General features: G+C 35.9%; 1 protein-coding gene across 2 annotated transcripts in view; it reads right to left on the reverse strand.

The window, feature by feature from the left end:
* The window catches only part of LOC131034349 (ASC1-like protein), a 77,520-nt gene extending 51,943 nt beyond the window's left edge, over positions 1-25,577 (reverse strand). Inside the window, exons 1-3 of one of the 2 annotated variants that reach the window (XM_057965822.2) lie at positions 24,963-25,577; positions 4,190-4,419; positions 3,818-3,973 (exon numbers count right to left, since the gene is read on the reverse strand). In XM_057965822.2, the coding sequence (XP_057821805.1) occupies positions 3,818-3,973; positions 4,190-4,419; positions 24,963-25,082 (506 nt within the window). In that variant the 5' untranslated portion in view covers positions 25,083-25,577. Of the gene's footprint in view, positions 1-3,817; positions 3,974-4,189; positions 4,420-23,753; positions 23,775-24,962 lie in introns of those variants that run through there. The other variant, XM_057965828.1, reaches the window with a different exon arrangement.
* Between the last annotated feature and the right edge of the window lie 477 nt (positions 25,578-26,054).

Below are 26,054 nucleotides of genomic sequence, written 5' to 3' on the forward strand. Positions count from 1 at the left end.
AGAAAAAAAAAACCTGAAATTGAAGAAAAAACATAGCAAACGAACTCGAAACGCGATGAAATTTGAAACGTGAGTCAAGGATGGACCGAAGATCAGTCCAGTTCACCAAGGAGCAAAAATTTGGCCCCAGGAAGCGTGCCTTAAGAGTAAAATCTTCAACCTGCAATGACTGCTCTGAAACCCGAAATTGCACAAAAGGCTAGGAAAAAGAAGACCAAAACTCACCAAAATTTGGACAATGATGGCAAAGACACCCCCCAATGATTTGACACTAACAAATATGAGTTTTGCACCTCGTAAAACGTGCCTTGGAGACAAAATTAAAAAATGAGGACAACAAAATCATTGGTCATTGTCAAAAGTTTGTCAATGTCAAAAACCAATTGCCAAAACAATCAATGATGGCAAAAAAAAAAAAAGTTTCCACTGACACTCTTTTCCTAAATCCTGACAGAATGGATAGTCTGAATGGGGCTATAATCAACATATTACAATACCCACCCATCTTGAATGTATTTGTATAATCACTTTTTCCTAAAACTACATTGTTTTCAAGGTATAACAAGTTTGCCTTCAGATGAAAGCTTCATATATGAAAAATAAGGATAAATTTCACAAACCACTTGGATAGGTCTAATCCTAAAGCTCAATAAAAAAATTGATCAAATATATAATGACACTTTTTTATAAAAATCCACTTCAGAATGGACTGTAGTATAGGAAGCCTATCACCCTTAAATTTTCTCCAAAAAACACAAAACAAACTTAGAAATAGCATTCAAAGCTGCAACTAAGCATAAGGAGAATTCACAAGTGACAAAAGTCCCCTTCTTCGAGTGGATTTATCATAGTAGTATTTGAATACAACACTAATAAAGAATTCTCTCGCTAATGCAGCTTAAGAGGGTGCCTTCTAAATCCCTTTTTGATAACATGTAGAAATGCAGGAGCCAAGATCCATCGGAAGCAAATTCACATCAATGGGTGTCAATATGTAACAAAAGAACGATCTAAGTGAGAAGCATGCAGGAAACAATGAGAGGGGGGTGTGTGAATCAGTGTTTCAAAAAAAAACCACATTTTTTAGGACACAAAAAGATACATAGAAAGATCAACAACACAAGAACACAAGATTTCACGTGGAAAACCCTTTCGGGTAAAAAAACCATGGCATCAAAATACTTTCATTAGCTCAAATGGCCACCAACCCAAGTTACAAGAGGTTAAACAGAATACTTAGAGCACCAACTCTGTTCACAAAAGAGAGCACCAACTCTCTTCAAAAGACAACTGAAGCACCAACTCCAGCAAGCTCAGGCACATATCTCTAATGAACAAAACTTCAAAAATGAAACTGAATGTAAGTTCTCCACACAGATCTTTCCTTTTATACCCAGCTGCTCCACAGAAACAAAAGTACTGAAATGAATTATCAGCACTCAGAAAATATGGACCTCACTGCTCTTTTACGATTCAAAGCTTGAAAATATTTACAGCAGGATCTCACTTGTACTCCCCTGATCACGATATCACAAAGTATGAATTAACTCCTCATTTTAGAAATATACTCCTTTTATAGATTCTTCATGGTCTCATTCAGCAATATCATCTTATTAATTTTCACTACGAAGTGATGAGTCTACCTTTTTCAGAATTTTTGGACCCAACACTTCCTCTCCTCAAGAACGTCAACCAACACTTCACCTTGAAAACAAATGAATCTGAAGCAGCATCTCCTTAAGAAACAGGACTCTTTTCTTCTTGAGCACAAAGACGGCTTCATAGAAGAAGCCCACACACAGCTCAAAGCGATTCACTCCGTTGTATATGCTCACACACAACACCCACGCATATCTCGATCATGCGTTTTGAAGACTACAAGTAAAAAAAAGGTTCGTATTCATCACTTCTTTAAAAATTTGCTGTCATGCTCTCCACAAAAAAATAACACTTCATTATTAGCCACGAAGCAGTAAGAACCACCCCAACCAAAAAGAAAATGAGCACGATATCCCTCGGAAAACATCGAGAGAGAAAAGGATGTAACGCCCAGTCACATTTTTTTTTAAAAAACACGATTCTTCTGCTTTTACACACAAAAATAAATTTCTAACAAGAAATTAAATTTCAATCACAACTAGTTCTTTCAAATTTCTGAGTCTTCCGCCAAAAATATACACTCTGGTCTTTCCTTTCACCCAGTATCAAGACCATGAAAATGGTCATAATGCAAAAAAAAAACATCTGCCTGCTGCCAAAAAAAATAAAGTTTCTGAGTTCGAATTTTTCTGTTTCTGCAGACATCAATGATGCATTTTGAAAGGATGAGCCCGATTTTTAGAGGAAGACGGCATAAATGAACAAATACGATATCTCCGTAACCAAAAAGAGACCACGATTTTGTTTTAAAATTTGCCGGAACTTCCGTAGGACCTTCAGCATGAGGCCCACTCCCACGCTATCAGAAATTAATAACGGCAACACCAAAAAAAACAAATATGAATTCCACTCCCTGTAGCCGTCAGTCATTAAACCCCCAGACATGATTCCACTCCTCTGAAAAATTCGATGCATATCAGATAAATATAACTCATCCATATACACATGATATTGATCATATATTAAAAAAACTCATAGGTGAAAGAAATTTAAATGCCAGCTGTAGCTTACTCTCGAATGAAGAAGAAAAGTCAGCCTCTTCAAAAAGAAACTCTTCAAAAAATTTGATTGACTATCCAAAGGATGATGTGGCACATGAGCTGATGCATCAGCTGACAGAGTAACAAGTAGACATCCACTCAGCTGAATCAGACACACAGGCACCTTAAACAGCCAAGCAAGCAGCTCAAGCTGCCCAACCAGGCAGGCAGGTAAGCAGCTCAAACAAGAAGACAAACAACCAGGCACCTCAATTTAGAAGGCAAAGAGCTCAAGCAGCTGAAGCAAATCAAATGCATAATCAGCATCTTTATAAGCTCAGACATCAATGACAAAAATTCCAACACTAAGGTGCGTACCTATGTACCCCCTTACAGAATAGTATCTCCCATGGGCCAATTCATGAACTCCACAATGGGATATGGCTCTAACAATATGCGCGCACACAACAATGGTCATAATGTCCATCTACAGAAACGTGTAGTTGAAAAAGAACCAATCAAGTGTATGGGCATAGATCCCTATGATCTTGTCGTGACCCTTAGATCCCTTATTGTAGGAATAAATCATGACCATCCATTTTGAGGGGGTCATATCATATGAAAGGTACCACAGATGACTTGTGTTTTATAAAGGACCAACACTAAGGTATAATAGTAAAAGTTGTAAAACATTACACATTAAGATTTATAATTAAATATTGAGAGTAGCATGTGGCTGCAAATAACCCAAGGATATGTCGAGTGATAACAATCAATGACCAAATAGAAACCACTTAGTCAATAAATCAAGCTGAAAATGCAAAATATTGTGCATGCCTTCAATGTGGTAGGAAGAATAATTTTGTTGGAAAAGGTAAAAAATAGAGTGCACTACAATACAACTCCCAGAAAAATTATTCACATGTACAATCCCATCTAGAAAACAGCCTTGTAAGAATGGGAAATCTATCCAAACACAGCTAATTGCTGGGATAAGCTTATGCCTACCATGAACATTCCTAGCAAATTGAGCCCACAAACATCTAAGAAAGTAGCTAAATACTAATTACATTTTCTTATTCAGATATTACTTGTTTTGCAAGTGTAGGCATTTTGTCCATGATGATCTTCAGAAATGAATGAGGGAAAAAAAATACAGATGTATATCAAGAGCAAACCTTAACAAGTAGGATAATATAATTAGAATAAGAGTGGCAACATGATGTGACATGCTCACTCCAAAGTCTGACCGCCTCGTCTCCCAGAAAATTAGAGCAAAGATACCATATGTATAGAACCCTGCTGCGTACATATACAAAGCCTTTAATTTTGTCCTGCAACCCAAGGTATTCAAAACATAAACAGTAGTAAGAAAAGTTCAAGGGAATTGCTTTAATCCCAGATAAAACAGCTATTGCTATAGCTATAAAGCAAGCTTCTGAAGAGACCATATGTAAACACCAATGAAGCTTTAGAATATGAAAAAAAATCTTCTGAAGAGACCAGATGTAAACACCAATGAAACTTTAGTATATGAAAAAAAATCTTACTTTGCTTTTTGATCTGGCCAGACCTGGTTCCCAGGCCCAACCCAAAAATTCTGTGTATTTGTGAACCATGGCTCATTATATGTCACTGCTAATGCAAAAATTTCTGCTGATAAGTAATATATGCATTTCCATGCAGATTCCTTGAACTTAGTGTGTCGTTTCTTGAGATCATCTTTCTCATCCTGAGATGCACCTTTTGAACATCCTGGCACAAATCTTCTTGCTAGATACTGCACCAAATTCAAATTCCATTAACATTTCCAGATACCAAACAAAGACTTGAAATCCATGCAAAACATCACTTAAATTCAGAAATGAATATGTTCAGTGTAAGATGCTCTCAATAAGATTTAGACTTGGTAAAAAGAGCTTTTCCCTGCTCGTGTTTCCTGTGCCATATCCATAGATACGGATTACACAACACTTTTCTCTGGACAGATACATTACATACCAATCCAAAAATACTGTAGTTGCCCTCTAAAAAAGATAAGAGCTCCAAAAAATATATGCATTTAAATGACTAAAACTATAAAATATTTTGCAATATAGTGTTTTATAGTTGTGATAAATTGAAAAAATGGTATAATAAGTTTGCCTTAGGTAGTTAAATATGTAACAGATTCAATAACATTTATAAACCTGATCAGCAAGGATTCTAATTTAGTTTTTAAATAGCTATAGTTTCTAAAGCTACGTTGAAAGACCTTCAAAACTTTCATGTAGATAATCACTAACATTTAAAAACTCTAATGTAGGACTAAGAATAGACATAGAACACTTAGAAATCACTGATGAAGAATAAACACAACAAATGACAGTTAAAGATAAAATTCCTAAATCTGGCCATAATTGTTCAATATTTCAAGATTAAAAAAGATGAACATTTAGAACAGAAATTTCTTATTAGTTTTTGGTATTATAAAATTGAAAATTGAAACCACACAATACATTCATGCCTGTTAACACAGAAACTAAAATGACTGGATAACAATTAAATTATTGATTGAATTCAATGGCATAAATAAATATCATCAAAACTACTTTCTAGAGAAAACCAAGGACACCTTAGTGCTTCCTTATAGCCTTTTATCTTTTTTGCAGCTCTCAAACCTACCCTATCCAAAATTGATTGGAAACACTTAATACATGGTTACAAGACTGTACTCTTTGTTAATAGTATATACTATAGACATATCACATCTAAGATCAAATTCAACCTCCGCAATCAGCCTTTAGTTTGTTAGCATATCATAGCACTGGTTGAAATACAACTCCCTAAAGTAACTCCAAAATTCAACAACACTTTAACCATTCCAAATACATTCTCAAATCTGAGATCAAGCAGTTCCCAAGTCTCTCATACTTATAGAATCTAATCCTGCAATATCCTGCAATAAACTTTGAAGAGTTGTTATGCAAGAGAGAATTTGGACAGTAATGTTAAGGTATTGCGTTGCTTTTTTATTTTTAATGAAGAGTTCAACTTTAACATCCACAAACTTTACAACACTGCGATTCACCACCATAAACGGCATAAAGTCTACCAGAAGTTTGCAGTTTCATTGAAGCATATTCCCTTCCTGTTATGATTACCCATGAAAATTCATATACACAACAGAAAATAGTAGTGTGGATACTGAGACAGAACGATTCTAATCTGGGTACAAAGCAAACTACAATTTCAAATCATTTTTTAAATTTGCACAAATAGGACCATCCTCCTTATATAACGTCCCAACCTATTCTCATCACAAATGTAATATGATAGATGAACACATTGCATTTTAAAGAAAGAGTTCAACTTTACATCCACAAACTTTGTGACACTGAAATTCACCATCATAAAGTCTACAGTTGGTTTGCATTTTCATTGAAGCATGTTCCCCTCACATTATGATAGCCCATGTACAAAATACCAAAAAAAGTTTAGTGTGGATGATAAGATAGTGAGATTCTAATCTAGGTACAAAGCAGACCAGGGTTTCAATCACTTTTTAAATTTGAGTAAATAGGAATCAGTACTATCCTTCTTATGTTATTTGGGACTACTTTGGACGTGCAGAGATTGTAGTTATAAAACTTAGACTTGGCAGAAACTCAGCAATCCAAATTTTTGGCTCAGACCCAGGACTCGACCAAACTTGGCAAATTGAAAATATATATAAATTAAAATAAATTTAAGCTTCATGCAAATTACTATTAAAAAGAAAGAAGAAATGAATTTGGAGAATGAATGTCTATGAATATTATTGGAAATTTGTTGAAATCCACAGCAAGGAAAAAAATTCTGCTAGCTGGCTAGTTTCAGCCAGGTAACTCACCAAGCAATTTTGATTGCAAGTACACACTGAGTTTTGAAATTATGATACAGACGTTACTGATATTTCTAATATTAGCAATTACCAATTACTCGCAGTTTTTGCAACCTGAAATACATCTGCATTCCATGACAAAGCCATTGACTTCTTTTGCAAAGTAATAGAAAATATTCTCAAGACAAGAACCAGATAAGGCATCTAAGTGTGAACACCAAGAAGGAAGATAACATCAGTTGACTCAATGTTGAGAAACAAGGTGAAACTACAGCAATAAAATCTCTCACAAGTGTATGCAAATCTGAAATAAAATTCTTTATTCAAGGATTACCATATGATCATTATGAGATTGCATAAACTTAACAATAAGAATAAAATCAGTAAACTATATTAACACAAGATTTACATGGAGAAACTCTTTCAGGAAAAAATCCACATGAGAATGAGTAAAAGTATGTATTAATCTTCAATAATAAGATACATCCAGCACACTCACTCTATTCACTCTAACAGCATTTTAGTAGCACTTGTGTCCTTATAATATACATAGTTCGCACACTCAGACTCAAAGAGTACTCGGCAAGTCCAAAATTTTCAACTCAGCAAATACTTGGCAAAAACTCAACTACTTAGAAAGTACTAAAATTATAATCTCTTAAACATACATATATTTTTTTGTAAAATTCAATTACAAAATGTATTAAATTAAAAATTGACATCTCGAAAGAGAAAATGTATGGTTTTATAGCAAAAACATGTGAAAAATATATTTTAACTTGTGTTTTACCTGCGTCAACATTTTTTACCCGTGTATTCTTGCATCTATAAAAACGCGAGTTAAACTTGTGAAAACTTGCAAAGCAAAAAAGATAGAGAGTACTCAGCAACTCGGAGAATACTCGCAGAGTTTGCAAACTATGATAATATAAACTTATGAAACCACTATTTCATACCCTCAATATATAGGCACGAAAAGAGGACAAAATCATAAATCATTTACCAAACAATGGATGCCAAAACCATGGTATCATGCAAAAGCCACATCCACCTTGAAAAGCATCTTCCAAGAATAGTAAAATGATAAATGACTTCATATGACATGTAATTGCTAAGGCATCTTTGATTCCATAACTCCCTTCAACTTACATCCTCAAGTATAGCATTCCATTTTGGAGTGGCCAACTCATGTGCGTCCCATTTTTCATACAAAGATTCTCCACTCCTCAATCCAAGTGACTAGAATTAGGATAGTATGTTTGTTGAGTTGTAAGTCAACTATAACTACCACTATTGTGCTTCACCTCCTTCATGAATGCATATGACAACATTTCTTGAGAAATCATAATTACAAATTATATTTCAATTGCACCCTAGGCATCGAGAACATTTTCCAAGAGTGTTGGATATACATAAAATATACATGGAATTGCAAGGTAAATGGCACTGTAATCCTAACATTCTCTCACTTGACATTATACAATGCAAACACATCCATAAGAAAAAACAACACATTTAAGTACTATAATCAAGGCCCATGGCCTTCCTACACCAAGAGATCATATTTGTGGTCAATGGCTTCAGAAGAAAATTTGCAATTTTGTCCCATGTGTCAATCTTCTCTAACAAGACCTTACCATTCTCAACCATTTCTCACACAAAGTGATATTGAACATCAACATGATGAGCACGATTACATGGGAATCTTGGCCAAACAAATAGCACTCTTTCAATCACATCCAATTCTAACAATCCTACAATCAAAACCAATACTTGTACAAAGCCTCTATAACCAAACCACCCCCTCAGAGGCATGCATAGGAGCCATATATTATGCTTTGTGGTGGGCAAAGCAATTGTGGGCTTCCTTTTTCTCATACAACTCACTGCAACTTCAAACAAAGAAAATACACAACCACTAGTGGACCTTCAACTATCCAAGTCACCTACCCAATCTGCATCAACAAACCCCTATATGTCCAATGGCTTGAACAGATCATCAATGCCATGATAACATAAATAGTAATCAGACATCTTTCTGTTTCTGGATTAGATTGCATGTATTTTTTCGCATCAACTTTCGGATCACACTCCATGATCCATCATCAAGATGATAAAGAGCATAAGGATCACAGAGGGTGATCCACAATGTTGATGCAAAAAATACAAACAATCTAATCCAGAAGCAGCAACAAGTTTAACTTCATGGATTCGAGAGATCTACTAACATTAGTAATCAGACATTCCACACAAAAATTTAAATACCTTCTTAACAAAAGTCCAATGCAATCTACCATGATTAGACATAAATCTATTAAAAAATCCCATTGCTTAGACAATATATGGCTTAGTGCAAATCATTGCATACATCAAACTACCATCCACACTAGCATGAAGCACATTAGACATCCCATCAAAATCATTATCCATTTTAGGACATGTGTCTAAAGTAAACTTAGTACTAATAGGAAATAAAATAATTTCTAGTTTACAATCCTGCAAACTAAATTGTGGTAAATTAGTATCCACATACTTACTCTAACTCAACCAAAGGCTTTCGTATACTCAATCTTTGCTAATCTACATCCTAAGAATATATTTCATAGCCCCCAAGTCCATCTCAAATGTGTCAAAAAGTTGTGTTTTGAGCTCCCTAATCATCACCTTACTATTACCAGTAAACAAAATATCATCCACATACAAGATAATGATTAAAATCCTATTACTGATAATCTTAACATAAACACACTGATCTTCCTCACTCCTAACAGAACCCAAACTTAATGCAAAGGCATCAAACTTTCAGTACATGTCAAGTGATTGTTTTAGACAATACAATGACTATTTCAACTTGAAAACCAAATGTTCCTTCCTTTTTCATAGCAAAACCATCGGGATGTCACACAAAAATCTCCTCTTCAAGATCCCCGTGTACGAAAGCAATTTTGACATCCATTTGCTCAATTTCAAAATCACATGTAGCTGCAATAGATAAAACGAGTCTAGTAGAAGATGACTTACCAACGAGAGAGAAAATTTCACCAAAATAAACTCACTCTCTCTAAGACTAGCCCTTGGCACCAATCTAACCTTGTACCATTCTAACCGACTATTTGCACCAAATTTCTTTCTATACAACAATTTGCAACCAATGGGCTTTTTGCCCTTGAGCATACTAACAAAATCCCATGTGTCACAACTGTCCAAGGCCATCATCTCCTCTTGCATGGCTTGAATCCAAGATTCCCTATCCCCCAAAGAAAAAGCCTTCCTAGAAGATTTAGGTTCACCATTAATACTCAACAAAGCAAAATACACAACGAAAATTTGGTGGGCTATACTATCAACTATATTCTATTGTGTTGTAGATCTCCTCAAGGTAGGAGTAATGGGCTTTGTCTATTTGTCTTCGTGCCCATCTTACACATCATTTGAACCTTTATCTTCTCCATCCTCTGATCCAATCAATTGTTCTTCCACATGTAAATCTTCCTCCTCTCCTATTTTTGATTCAAAGTCCATTTTTTATTCTTTCTTTTTTCTTTTGGTTGTTCTTCACCCAAATAAGCTCTAAACTACCTAAAATATCATGTCTCTACAAAGAATTGTTTTTTGGGCTAGAGGATTCCAAAGCTTTAACATTCTCACCAGGACCAACAAAGATACATTTTTAAGCTTTTGGATCCAATTTGATCATTTTTCTTGAGACACTTGAAAATAAGTCTCACAACCAAATATCCTTAAATGTGAAACTAAATGCTCCATACCTGTCCACGCTTCATAAGGAGTTTTACTAACAAGAATTGAACAAGGGGATCAATTAATAAAATAACAAGTAATACTTATAGCCTCTACCCAAAAACAACAATCAAGCTATGCACCACTTAGCAAACTTCTAGCTCTTTCCTTTAAAATTCAATTCATTCTTTCTACTACCCCATTTTGTTGGTGAGTGTAAAGTGTAGTCTTTTATCAAACAATACCTACATGCTTACAAAATTCATAAAATTCCCTAGAGCAAGATGCACCTCCATTGCCAAATCTCAACACCCTTATCTTATAATTCATTCATTTTTCAACTAAATCTTTAAATTCCTTAAAATTAGCGAAAACTTTAAATTTTGAATGCATAAAAATAAATCCAAGTGTATCTAAAAGCATCATCAATGAAAGTAATATAATAACAAAATTTGCCCAATAGAACTCACATCCATTGGACCAAATACATCCAAATGAATAATTTCTCACAATCCCTTAGTTCTATTACTTCCAAAAGGAAATGAAGATCTATTAATGTTTTCCAAACACACAATGTTCACAAAAATCATTTTTTCCAACCAAAAAATAAATAAAAGAATAGTTTACCAATTTTTTATTAGCAATGGTCCTACGACCTCTTTCACTTATGTGACCGAAACATTGGTGCCACAACATACACTCTTTTCAATGTCAATTACATTCACAAAATTGCATAATATGGAGGCATTCAACCTAAACAAGATTCCTATCCGAGATCCTCTAGCAACTACCAAGTTCCCTCTTAAAATCCTGCAACCAAACTTGCCAAATGTCACATGTACAACAAAATCATTTAATTGGATTGAAAATAATAAATTTTTGTCAAGTCCTAAAAAATGCATATCATCATCAAGAGCTTTAACCCTTCCATCAGCAAAAGACAATTGTATCTTTCCTTTACCAATAACCTACTTGGTACTGTTGTCTCCAAGTAAAATATTTCCTCCATCATAAGTTGTATATATAGAAAACCACTCCTTGTCAGGAGTAATATGATAGAAGCAACATGAATCAATAAGCCAAGCATCATCACTAATAGTGTTAGTAGATATCAACAAAGCATCATTATCATCGTCATTGGGAGACTTTTCTATGGAGGAATTTAAATTCTTTCTCTTATTTCTACATTCCTTCTTCACATGTACTCTCTTTTCACAATTCTGATATTTGACTCTATTCTTCCCTAGGGTTTTAGAACATCCTTTAGACTTCGATCTATCTTTCTTCTCACCTCCTTAAGGGCTTCTTTTTCTTTGGACCATCCCATACATGCAAAGAATCTTTTGAGCCTTCATTCATGGATTTCTTTCTCATCTCCTTTGAGAGCAACATAGCAGGATTGTCCATTTTGGCCCTACGCCACTACTACTAATGGCAACAATTAGATTTTCCCAAGTAGTGCAGGACAAAGTAATGAGATGCAATTACCCTCTTCTTCCAATTTAACATCTATAAAAGCAAGCTAACTTATAATCAAATTAAACACATTTAAATGATCTACAACAAAATCATCATCTTTCATTTTCAATGAATATGACAATGTTTTGAGATACATCTTGTTAATAAGACTTTTAATTTGAAAAATATCACCTATCCTCTTCCACGACTTGGATGTGTGATCTACTCATAAACATTCAAGAGGATAGAATTTGTAAGACACAACCTAATGATTCCTTGTGCCTTCTTGTGTAGTTTCAAACAATCTACATCAAGCACATCTAATCACTTATTATCTTATGAAATAGGCAACCACTAACCTCTTTCTTCAAGTAGAACTTTCATCTTCAAGCTCCACATATCATAATGGTATTATTAGATTTCCCGATATCTATACAAGAAGTAGATGCCATGATTTTCAATACTTTCTACAAATCTGCAAAAGCTCCCAATGCAGCCAAAATACCTTCAACATTTAATAGAAAAGCATCTCTCTCTGCATAGAACCGTTAGCTCTAATACCAAATGTTGAGAAACAAAATGAAACTATTGCAATAAAATCTCTTACAAGTGTATGTGAATCTGAAATAAAATTCTTTATTCAAGGATTACCATATGATCATTATGAGATTGCAAAAAATTAGCAAACCATATGAATCACAAGATTTACTTGGAGAAACCTTTTCGAAAAAAACACAACATGAGAAAGAAGACAAGTACGTATTAATCTTCAACAATGAGATGCATCCAACAAACTAGTACTCTTGACTCTAATAGCACTTGAGCAACAACTGTGTACCTATAAAATAAACTTATGAAAAAACTATCTCGTACCCTCAATAGATAGGCACGGAGAGAGGACAAAACCATGGTATCATGCAAAAACCCCACGCCCACCTTGGAAAGCATCTTTCAAGAATAGTGATGATAAATGACTTCACATGGACGTCACATGGGTGCAATCAATTAGCCCCTTGAACGGTGATTGCAACCGCAAAAACATCTTTGATTCCATAATTCTTGACAACTCACATCTTCAAGTATAGCACTCCATTTTCGAGTGGCCAGCTCATGTGGGTCTTGTTCATCCAACAAAGATTCTCCACTCCTTAATGCTAGCGCCTAGAATTGGGATAGTGCATTTAGTGAGTCCCAAGTCAACCATTATCGCCACCATTGTGCTCCACCTTCTTCATGAATGCATAAGACAAAATTATTTTCCAATTACACCCTAGGCATCCAAGACACTTTCCAAGACTGTTGGAAATACATAAAAAATACATAGGATTGCAAAGTAAATGGCACCTTAATCCTAACAGTCATGACATCAGTAAATCGTATAATCATCATTTATGGCATCACATTCTATTTAACTTAACAAAAAATATTTTTTCTAACATTGGCAATTCAAAGTTAGTGAAGCCCAACAAATTCCATAGCTTTCTCTCATTGACAATTTGAGTCAAATTTTATGAAATTCCAGATTTGACATATTGACCTACACCACATTAGCCTACATTTAATCCTATATCATGCATATTAATAGATTTCCATTCACCCTAGTTGAACATCACCATTGAATATTCTATTGTAGATCTCCAACTCAAATCCCAAGACAATCAAGTATAGATTCCCACTACCTCAGATGTACAACTTGATGAACTGTTTAAGTGGACTGCCATACTTCACCAAAATAGACCTAAAAAGTGGCTACCCCCAGATCTACATCAAAGAAGGGGATGACTAGAAAACAGACTTCAAAACCAAGGACTATATGAGTGGCTAGTCGTGCCATTTAACCTGACAAACATGCCAAGCAAATTCATGAGACTCATGAATGAAGTGCTAAAGCCTTTCATTGGCAAGTTTGTGATAATAAATCTGGATGATATCAAATCTTCAACAAGACTAAGGAAGAACATATGGTGCACTTGTGGCAAGTGTTGCAAAGGTTGAAGGAGAAAAAGCTATTGATCTGCTTGACAAAATGTAGTTTCATGAAGAAGGAACTAGTATACTTGGATTTCATGATTTCTCAAGCTAGATTGAAGATGGACCTAGAAAAGATGAAACCAATAGTAGAATGGCCAATACATTAGGAGTACCAATGCACCTATCAAAAAGACAATGAAAGGCAATCGCAAGGAGCTCAGATGAACAGCTGATGTTGCCAACAATTTGACATGTTGAAATGTAGTAACAAAATAACCAATGTCGGGGTTACCTAATTCAACAAGGTGTTCCAAGTAAGTCGTGATGTAAGTGGTACAATGATTGGATCCATTTTGATTCAAAAAGGACCTATAGCATACTTCAGAGAAGCTAAATGACACAAAGCACAAGTACTCCACACAAAACCAAAAGTTTTATGCCATCATTTAAGCACTAGAGAAATGAAGACATTACTCATTTCCAAAAGAATTTGTGTTGTACACAAATCATCAAGCACTACAGTTTATCAAAAATCAAAGTAAATTGAACCAGCGACACGTCAAATAGGTCCAATTTCTACTCATCCATTAGTCTTGAAGCACAAAAGTGAATCCAGCCATGTAGCATGTGTTGAGCAAAAGGAGGCCATTGTTCATGGAGATGAGTATTAGAGTAGCACGATTTGATGAGATGGAGTTATAGTCTATAGATGCAAATTTTAAGACTGCATAGAGTGCATTCCAAAACCCAATCAACAAGGGTAGAATCTAGTAGCTAGATTAATTCATTCATGATGGATTGTTGTTCAAGAAAAAATGGTTGTGCATACCATAAGGATCAAGGAGAGAGGGCCTAATCCAAGAGAAACAAGACAAAGGAATGGCCAAACGTTTTGGGGCTAAAAAATGTTGCCACTACTAAGTGAAGGTTACTATTGGCCATGGATGGGGGCAGAAGTACAATGAGTTGTGCAAAATTGTCAATTGTGCCAACTTGACAAAGTAAACAAGTAGAACACAGAATTGTTTCAACCATTACCACTACCATAAAAGCCATGGGAAGACATTAACATGGATCTTATGCTAGGGTTATTGCAAACTCAATGCAATAATGATTCAACCTCTTGTAGTTGTGGACAAAATGGCACTTTATGGCATGCCAAAAGACAAGTGATGATTCACACATTGCAAGCCTAGTGTTAGAAAGATTGTGACATTTTATGGGTTGCCAAAGAGCATAGTTTTTGGATTGCAACACAAAAAATTCATGGATCATAGGATGAACACTAAGTTGAACTTTAGCTCAGCATACCATCCATAGACTAATCAGCAAAGGAAGGTTGTAAACTACAGCTTAGAGAACTTGTTAAGATGCTTAATAGGGGTCGAATCCAAACATTGGGATCTTCTATTGGCACAAGCAAAGTTTTCCTACAACTACTTGGTGATCAAGACCATTGGAAGAGCACCTTTCCAAGTGTGTGTGGGTGTAGCCTAAGGTGAGTAGCAAAGTTGCATAGTACGAGTGAAGCAAATGACAAAAAAGTGTTGAAGCGGAAGAATTTGCTGCAACTTCATCAAGTGAAAGAGCTTTGACTAAGAGCAGTCAAAATTGCATGTAACATGTAGACCAAAAAAAAGAGAGAAGAAATTTCAAGAAAGAGATTTGGTATTGGCACATTTTAGAAAAGAGAATTTCCCAAAAGGAATGTACAATTTATGTTAGAAAAATTGGAACCTGTAAAGTGTTGAAAAAGATATTCACACCAATGCATATATGATTGCATTGTTGTGAAATCTAGATATTTTGTCAGTTTTTAATGTAGTTGATTTGTATGACTATCATGCAAGTGGAAAAGAGAAAATGGTGACAAAAGAAGACTTAAGTTTAAACACACCAAATTGGAAGGCAAGAATTCTAGAAAGGCAAAAAGAAGAGATGTGAAACTTCTATCTTTACCACCTCAATTACCTTCCCAACTTACCTACTAGAGAGAACCAACTCCCTTCCCTCTAGACCAACCTCCATTCTTAGACCCACTAACACCACCCTCCCACTAGAGTAGGGCTTCTCTTTGATCAATGCAACAAATCACCATTATAGCTAGAGTAGCCTCCATTCTTAGACCCACTAACACCACCCTCCCACTAGAGTAGGGCTTCTCTTTGATCAATGCAACTAATCACCATTATAGCTAGAATAGGGCTTCTTGTTGACCCATTGACCCATGCAACCAATCACTGCTACCTCCTCTCTATATATGACTCAACTGACTATGTAGTCCATCCCACTTTAGTGATGTAGTTTATACTATGTACGTAACATGAGTAGCCACAAGTGGTTGATGCAAACCATGCCATACTCTATGTGAGATGGTAAGGAAGTAGGGGTATCCTAAGTATGAATTTAGTTTCACCTTACCATCTCATATATGGTTTGCATTCTCATACCAACAATTTTGCTATTGTTGGTGGGCATGAGCTAATAGTTTCTTTATTTCACTAATGTTCATATCATGCAAGAAAGCCACCATGTTGCTACTTTTGTCTCCACTTGGCACAATTACTTATTTGTTACACCCGTCCCCCATAGGCTATTGTGTTCCCAAATAATGAGATCATATTTCTCTTAAGGAAAAACTAGAAGTTCCATTTATTGCCTCTTTCTTATTGAATTGTCCTAAATTCTAATCTAGGGAGTTGAGTTGGCTATACATCCCCCTATATATAATGCCTTTGAGAAAAAGGATTGGGTTGTCAATCCATATATTTATGAGGTGGGCATATAGCATATATGGTGGGTGCTCTCTCTTGCCCCTATATAGACTAGATATTGGGCCTCCACTGATAGCCTACCCTACATTCTATATGGTTAAGTGGAAGAACAAAATTGATAGAGACATAACATGGTTAATGCTATGAGTGGGCTCACATTTCTTTCTATTTCAGGTATCTGATGTGAGAACATTTCAGGCTAACAACCAATCTTGTATCAACAAAAATAGTAGTTTCACTTTTTAAAGTTTCCATGTGTTGCAGGTCTCTTTGTGTGTGTCTAAAGTTAGAGTTTACAATTTTGTCTATACATATTTTGAAGTCTTTTATTACTATTGCAGAAACACAAAATGATTTGGTGGTGGCATTCTTGCCAAGCAAGTATATAGATGGTCTTAAACAACCTTCTACTCTCCTAAATTGCGGGAGCTCTCATGGTCCTGGTCTGAACAAATTTGCAACCAAAAAGTTGCCTATTATTTCCTTAGGCTTTGAACTTCATGACCACTCATTCAGGGCCACCTCAAAGCCAAGACCACTTGGTGCTTTTCCATTTTGCCTTCAAAAGATTGCTTTTCTGCATTGGGAATTTGGTTATCACTATTTTCAAAATTTCCAATCAATAGGGATATTAGGAGTGAGATGCAAGCATGTGTCTCAAATATATCTACTGATAGAAATCCCTTTAGCGAACACTATACTAACATGTACCAAAGGGGCAAAAATCAAGAAAATTCATTACATCCTAGCCAATTAAAAATGCTATTAGAGGGTTGGTGGGCCCTGAATCCACACAATGCTTACATGACCCAATAAGAGCACCAATCAAGATATTATTGCTTACTACAAAACCATAGGCTGATCACCAACCTTAATGAGGAAAACATATCATGAAGATCATGTCTAGAAGTTGTGAACTGTATTGGATGGATATGTAGGCATTTAATGTTAAAATGCCATATTTGGAAGGTTGCACCAATTTCCTAAAGATTTGAATGGATTTTGGTTGTAACATGCCATGTATAAATATGTTACATAGCATGTGTTGAAGACAGTTTAGTGCGAGAAAGATAGAAGACCATACCTTTGTTAAGAATAGTTCATTCTTCGGCCTTGCACCCACTGTAAAGCTTTGTACAGGCAATCATTTTGCAATCAAACTCAAAATATTTGCATCCAATTGTTGTTAATGCTTGCTTTGACAATGTTTCATTGGGTTCTTCGACCCTACACTACACCAAGTCCAAAAAAGGAAGAGGAATACACAAATGTAAGAATAGATTGAAAAGATTCAATGAGTTCACAAAAGAATATCAGTTATAGAAAACGACAAGAGTTGTATTGGCATCAAATGTTGAGAAAGATAACTAGATATTGAAGCGGATACCAAAGAGTTCAGCATTTGCAACTAAAACTCATATTGGAATCAGCACAATTATCAAGAGATTGAAGTTTAAACAATAAGGATTTGTACATACGTGCAAGTGGAGAGCCATGAAGAGAATATATTGGGAATGTGATGTTCCAAGTACTAGGAAATGGCAATTCATTGCCAAAAAGGAGATAATGAAGAAAGTATAAGTAAATAAGGTCACATGACCTAGTAGGATAAAATAAGGCTATGTGAAGCCATGTAAATTTGTTTTGTAAAGAGTAGCAGGGCGAGACAAAAGAAGGGTTTGGCAACTAGAATAGTGTTCAGCCTAGCAACAGAACACAAGGTTAAATGAAATTTAATCACCAGAAGCATGAGTCATATCTAAGCATTGAGTCCAAGATGAAGAAAGAAAAGACTTGCTGTTGGAGTAGAAGAGGGAAACACAAAGCAAAGCTCAATAAAAAGTTGGATTTCTAAAGAAGGATATATAAGAAGGTGAAATTGAATGGGTACGAAGAGAACCAACAATCAATCGAGAGTGATTGTGCCAAATAGTGAAGCGAAATCTGCGCAAAATGGGAGAGCAAAAAAGAAAAGAGGAAGATGAGAATGTGACATTGAGGGAGGTTATGCAAATGGAAAACGAGAATTAGCCCTGGAGGGCATTATGAGAATAAAGTGAGATGGTAAAGATAAAAGAAGTGGGGAGCATGAATGTGTTGCGGACACCACCGTACTTGTTAAGGGTAGGTGGGAACATTCAATGAGGGAAGGTCTATAAAAGATAAATTAGAGAAGGTCGTTTGTTACTTTGAATATGAGGAAGCCATGTTCCATGATGTTTCTTGGATAGGGACAACTGGGGACAAAAGTATGAAGTATATATCTGTGTGTGCGTCTGTGTACCCAGTCTATTACTCTGTAGAACTTAACAACTAAAAAAAACTACCCAACAATCCAATTTTTTTCTCTTGGCATACATAGGATCACCATGTTTCCAAGATTAGATCACAAAGCGGATAAGAGTGTGTAAGTATATGATAGCACGTTGTTGGGACTCTGGAGAGCACCAAAACGTATCAAGCAAACTAGTGTATCCAGCTTTCTTGAAGTGCTTTTGGGGCCACCTATATATTTTTTAGAAAATAATCATATTTCACATCAAGCGAGGTATGTTTTGACTTTAGGCTGTACTATCCCCAACTAGACATTTTGTTAATTTTATATTTTTGGGGGTAATTTTCTGATTTTCTGAAACAAAACACAAACTGGAGCAAAAAAATAATAATAAAATTAGTCACTGCAAACTTCTTGTCAAACTTTCTATGGCTAGGAAACAACTTCAGCTTCACCCCAAACTAGCAAAATTCACTTATATAAATAAATAACCCAAATGAAAGTGTTGATTAAGGTCTGATATGAGATGGACAGCCAACTTAACACCCTCTTATATGCAATCACACTCGGATCGGAGTAGTCAATGATCACAAACTTCAAATACAAGTGCTGATATGACTGAAAAGAAATGAATTAACCCTCAAATCCCAACAAACATTCAAGAATTGAACCTTAGGGTATTAAACTTCCATGGATCTGAATTAAACACCAATTTATCATCTTCAAAATGACACTATTAGATTTGCAAAATTTAGAGCATCTTACAATGATTGATATGCACAATTTTGAGGCTTGCAATAATTGAATGTAGGAGCCCTAAATGGTGAATATTAGGCAAGTATGGTGGTTGGATCTGATAGAGGTAGTGTTGTAGCAGCAACAATGGTGAGGCAAATGACATAGGGAGGTCATGAGGCAGCTGGGAACAGTCAACTAAAGGCTGTGCAGCAGTCTCAAGCCTTCGAAAATGCTAATAATAGTCAATAAAATGTCCGCAAACAACAAAAGATGCTGATGCTGCTTGCCCAAAGTACTGTTATAACCTCCTCCCATGCTGCTACACCCAGTTATGACCTGGAAATTGACAAAAGAAACAATAGTTAGGGGAGATCTGCCCTCCCAAGCAATGGTGCTGCCAAGGAAAGTGGCTGGAAATGTTGTTGTGACAATTAATGATGACAAACCCTCTCCAAAAACCCTCCAAAGTGATAATGTTGTCACTAAATCTGTGAAATTTGTAACATATGATGATGGATTCTTCTCCTCAATGCTGACATACTCAAGTTGATGGCTGTATATTTTGGTCGTTGCACTAATGGTGAAGAATTATTCCCCAAAAATGCTGATTTCACTGTAGCAGCAACAAAATGTGACCAAGACCCTCAAAATTATGAAATCTGCAATGAAATTCTCCAATTCACAAACCTTCAAATCTAAAAGTAATCCAATCAGCACCAGAGTCACCCGGGGACGCGTCCCCGACCTGAAAACCCCCGTCCCCGTCTCGGGGACGTTTCGGGGACGTTTTGGGGCAGCCAGGGGATGTTTCCCCCCGTCCCCAAATTGCCCTATATTTTTAGGGGATGTCCCCGAAATGGGGGGACGCCTGCCCTAGCCTTGGGGGACGTCCGTACGTCCCGGGGACGGCTGGGGACGGCTGGGACGTCCCCAATCCGTCCCGGGGACGGCTAGACGTCCCCCTTATCTAAGGCCATTAAAAAATATTAAAAAACTAAAAAAAGTTGTATTTTCAAATTTTTTTAAAAATTTTCTAATATAGGCCCCTTATTAATTCAAATTGTTAGTAAAAATTAAAAAATTAAAAGATAACATTAATTTATTTCATAATTTTGACAATGAAACTATATGGCAGCAGTGTAGCCTTTGGGCATTTTGACACAGAGATTAGAAAATCACCCAAAAATCGCCAAACTCGGCGAGTTAATAGAAAAATAACACCCAACACCTTTATGAAAGAATAAGTTTTTTTGGCCTCGCGGGGCGCTGCCCCTCAACCCCGCCCTGTATTGCAACAGGGAGTGCGCAAGGGGCGCTGCCCCTCAACCCCGCCCTGTATCGCAACAGGGAGTGCACAAGGGGCGCTGCCCCTTGACCCCACCTTGGGGGCGCTGCCCCCAAACCCCCGTTGAAAAATATGGGGGGAAACCGCGTCGATAGAAGTAGGGAAAATTTAACCTCTTTGTTTTGACATTTTGTATGTTATTTCTTTAATATCTATTATGATATGCATATTGACAATGTGAATGAATTGAAATTCTGATTTATGAATGCATAATTGCATATTGTCTATTGAGTATTAACAATGTTGTATGTTCAGAATTTACATTCTAAAATGTCTTCAACTTTTCATAGTATCATACACATGCCATTTCCATGTTTTATTGTTTTCATATGAATATAATGTATGTATGCATGCTTTATCCATGTTTTCATATGAACATTTAGAATTTTGAAATTTTCCTATATATTTTAAATATTTCCTATATTTTAATAGCCGTCCCCTTTGCCGTCCCCCGCCATCCCCAAATTTGGCAAAAAAATTTGCCGTCCCGGAAACGCGTCCCGCCGTCCCCTGCCATCCCCGTCCCGGAAACTCAGGGTAACATTGATCAGCACACATGCAGCTCCTGGATGGAATCGCCAATGTTGGAGATGAGAATTTTTGTCTCCAAATCCAATAGAGAAAATCCTAGAGGGTTTTGCTCCTCCACACGATGAAATACAATTGGTGAGCTTGAGGTCTGATTGGTAGGAAGGTTGGTGGAAGAGAAGGCAGCAAGGTCCAAGAGGGGATTAATACAAAAGGGTCCAACACAGAACAATAATTGAAACATCAGAACAAGGAGGAAAGAGAAAGAATGAGAGTTGCAGCAAGCATGATCATAGGAGTGCAAGGGCTAAATAAAGAGTTTGGATCACCCTTGAAATTTCCAAAACTTGAATCAGCAAAGGAGATTGGTGACAAGAAAGAAAAGATTGCAGAAACACCTAACTCTACAATGAAATTACCATGATAACAAGGGGTTCCAAAACAAGTAAGGGTCTCAAAGAAGTCAAACATAGTTGAAATCAAAGGAGACACTACCAAAAAAGAAAGGTGGGTTAAAGATAAAGAGATAGCTAAGTATCACATCAGCATTTCCATGAGTCCTATTCCCAAAACAAGGGTCCATCACACTCGAAGGCTTGTAAGCTTTTTCTCTCAGTCTTGGATTGATTTCAACATGAAGATATTTCATCATTGGTTCTTACAATCCCCAAAACCCTGCTACAGGGGTACATTCAGAGAAACATCCTGCAATGTTCCCCATTTGACAAAATGAGGATAGAGAGGAGACATTTGATCCATCCCCCCATCCCCAAAATATACCCAGATAGGTGTAAGTTGGAAAAACCCTGGGTATGCGTCCCCTTAGCTTGTGAACGATAGAAACTAGGGCTCTATCAATAAGCTAATGATCATGATGTATTAACTTTAAGTGAAAGTATACAGGCATCATCTTGGACTTGGTCATATTTAAAGCTGGGATGGTAAACTTTTGCCAAGAAGGCACCAGGGTCAGCTTGCACCAGAAATTTGAAACATGGTCAAGATGAAAGATAACTAGGATTTAATACTATAGCTTCTTAAGCATGCCTTTGTTATCTGTCTTTGATGTTGTTAACAATAACGAGTCCTTGAATACAAAGATTGAAACTTATTTTTAAAACTGGGACAGTAAAAGCTTGCCAACACAGCCCCACAGTCAGTTTGCACCAGATATTTAAAACATGGTCAAGATGAAATATAACTACGATTTAATACCATAGCTTCTTAAGAATAACTTTGTTATTCAGAAATTGCCTTGGATGTTGTTAACGATAACGAGTCCTTGAATACAATGATTGTGCTATGCGTGTCTCACAAAGGTTTTATCAAGAGGACAAATGCAAAGAACATAAATTATTTAGCTTAAGTTTCAAAAATGTTCTACTTTACAATCCTGCTGGTGAAGATGATCCATCTTGTAAAGAACAATCTTTCAGATAGTTCTAGTTCAAATATAGAGATCTGTCCACGGAAGCCATTTAAGATATTGAAAATTTTGGTTATAATATGATAAATCATATGTTACTGTATACTGTTTAAGGGAGTTAAGAATTTAAAACAACTTTCTTCCCAATATATTGACTTGATATTAACATTTCAAGGTGCCAGAAATGTATAACCTCTGCCTCTGCTAGTAATTCATTGAATCAATGTGGTCATTTAAAATTTCATATCAGACATGGACTGCAGTACTCAATGTCTTTAGAATGCTGCTGTCTGGATCTCTTAGTCTGAAGCTTTCTGAGAGCCAGATAAGTGAATTTCCCACACAATATTATTGTTGTAAACTTCTTGTCCGAGTGAAGTCGTCATGTTCCACAAATACCGAGGCAATCACAGTGTCCGTTTACACCAACGTAATGGCCTCGTCAAAAATTAACTTCCTCAACATGCAAAACTAGGGCAATTGTCAATCTCTAAAGAAGGCTCAATACTTCATGAAGGCTAGATGAATGAAATCATTCCACTTACTGTAAAGCATAAACCTTGAAACTTTTCACAACACAATTACCATTTACCATAGTCTCAATACCTCCTACAGGCCAGAGGAACAAATTATGCCAATCGACATAAACCTTAAAAACATTCTAAATTTGTCAAAAAGTTATCAGCCATAACATAAGAAGCATCAAATGATGCATCTCTAAATGCGAGAGAACAATCCCCCATACTCAAAACGTTCCAGAGTTAGAGAACATTGAAAAGAAAGCTACCATAAAGCAAAGGTAATGATAGTTCAATATTTTTATTTATTTTTTGATATCTAGAAGAATCAAATCTCAGCAAACTGACACCCACTCATAATGCTAGTTCATTATTAATTAAATGTAAGAACACCCAAAAAGCCTTAGATTAAAAAAGTTCACATACTCAATTTCACAGCTTATTATGAAATAATACTATAATTACCAAGCTCTACTCTTACTCTCATGTCTGAGTCGAGTTTTATGAGTCTGAAGAGAAAAAGTCAACTCTTTTCTACAATCTGGGCTGAGACTGTATGCAAGAATGTTGCAACTTTCAGATTCTGCCACATCAAAGTTGCCAGTGGACTGCAATTTGTCCTATGGCCTATAAATACTGAATAAGGCAAACCCTCCTTTTTCAATCTTACCAACTGCAAAATAAAGGTTTATTTTTTTTAGCAGGAATTTTACTGAATAGGGACAAAATTCATGGTCACAAACTGAAAATTTTGCATTATTATTTCATTTTTAGGAAGTGGAGTGCATTTTTTGGAGAAATGTTTGTCTCCCAGCGGAAGGAACAATTCTTGAAATGAAAGAAACCCGATTATTGCGAAATTTGAATTTCAAATATTTTGAGCATATTTTGAAGTTTTATTTTGTCAAGTCTTTGTCAATTCTGAAATAAAGTCCTGATCTTTGCCTTCTGACAGTCTGGCTGCTAGCAATAAATTATTAGGTAGAATACTAATCAAGAGACAAAACATACCCACAAATAATTCTTGGTTGCAACAAATTACAGAAAAGCGTCCAGAAGATCACAGGTCAAATCTCAGGCAATTATATACATTTGCTGGTGTGCTCGTTCATAGGAAGGCCTTTGATTGAAAGAGAAAAATTCAAGGCACTGTCTTATAAAGGTGATTATTAAGAGCACAACTTAGCCAGCATGCATTTGGCATATGAGACCTCCTTGTGATAAGAAACGAATTTTTCATTTTAATTTACAGAAATTCCTCGCCATAAATGTTCAAATTTTGTTCTTCATGATTTCGATCTCATGAGTAAGTTGGAGAGGTAAATCGAGCTTTGACAACCCACAAACGGAAGGGATTGATTATTTTGAGATTACCGAGTTTTGGTACAATAACAAAGGGGAGCATTTGTAGGAGCGTAACCCATGTTCAAATCTTCTCACTGCAAAATGGCAACTAGTAACTCTTAACGGCAATCTAATAAATGTACAACATGGAGAAGCATCCATCCATATTTAGGAATCAAACAGTAAAGACTTCAACCAGATTCAACAATATTACCAGTTTGCAATTAATGAAAATCTTTACATCTGTATTAAAAACCAACACAGAAAAGGGCAAATAAATAAATCAAAAAGCAAATTTTTATTTTGGATTAGTCATAAAATGTCAGCTAGGCATGATTGCAATCACCTCAAATATAAATCTGTCCAGGAAAAACCGTACAGCTGGGAAGAAAAGCGCAAAAAGCGGCACAGCAAGAAGGTCCTCATTGCAGGGATATGATTCGGTCTCCCAATCAATCCAACTCATCCTTTTCTATGTACACTTGGCATCAATCTACTAATAACGACCGGCCACGTCTCAGCAAGCACGGATCCACTCCACAAATTCCCCGTTGGTGAAAAACCATACGTGGAAAATCAGAGAAATGGGTATAATCTTATGAAGACAAAAGGGGCGCTGAGCGATGAATATATAAGAGTGACGATCGGATCCAGAGAATATTCTGAATCTTCACGCCTATGTTGTGTTACAGAGACCACTCCTTGTTTGCATTGCATACTGTACTGTTCCTTTTTAATATTGGTATATATTCTTTAGCACGAGGTCGACCCAGAGCTGCATAATTGACAAGGCCGGACTGACTGTTCTGATTTGTTTTTTTAGCTTTTCTTTATTTTTTATGGTGCCGTTCAACATGGAACTCCGTGTTTGTCTGAAGGGAGTCTCCTGATCGCCCTTTACTTGTTTTTTACTGAACCTGTAGTTCAAGATCGCAGCCATACCCGGGAACCAAGTTAAGTTATGGCTAAATATTGAAGGCATATGGGTCTATTGAGTACGTCATTTTATCTGCCAATATACCAAAAAAATTGAGTTGCATTAATGGAAATAAGTGATCTTGCCTATTTGGTTGGAATAATTTTATTTTTTTAAAATACACAATTACAAATTTAGATTATTATAATCATATTTGGTGTGACAAGAAAGTTTATATAATAATATTTTTATTAAAAAATTAAAACTCATATTATTTTTAAAATAGTTGTATAATATAGTTGAGCTGATATATTTGGAATGGTGAGAATTCTAGCCTCATGTCTTTGTCCTTTATATTTTGGGCCCCGTGATGACTTGACTATGGCATTATTCTATCTTGATTCTACCATCACTTATCCCATGAATGAATTTTCAATCCTAAATCTACTATTTATTAGAGTAGTTCAATCTACAAGTGAAAATTTGATTTAGAACATTTTTAGGTCTATAAATCTAGATGTT

This window comes from Cryptomeria japonica, chromosome 5, assembly GCF_030272615.1.
Source record: "Cryptomeria japonica chromosome 5, Sugi_1.0, whole genome shotgun sequence".
NCBI classification, from domain to species: domain Eukaryota; kingdom Viridiplantae; phylum Streptophyta; class Pinopsida; order Cupressales; family Cupressaceae; genus Cryptomeria; species Cryptomeria japonica.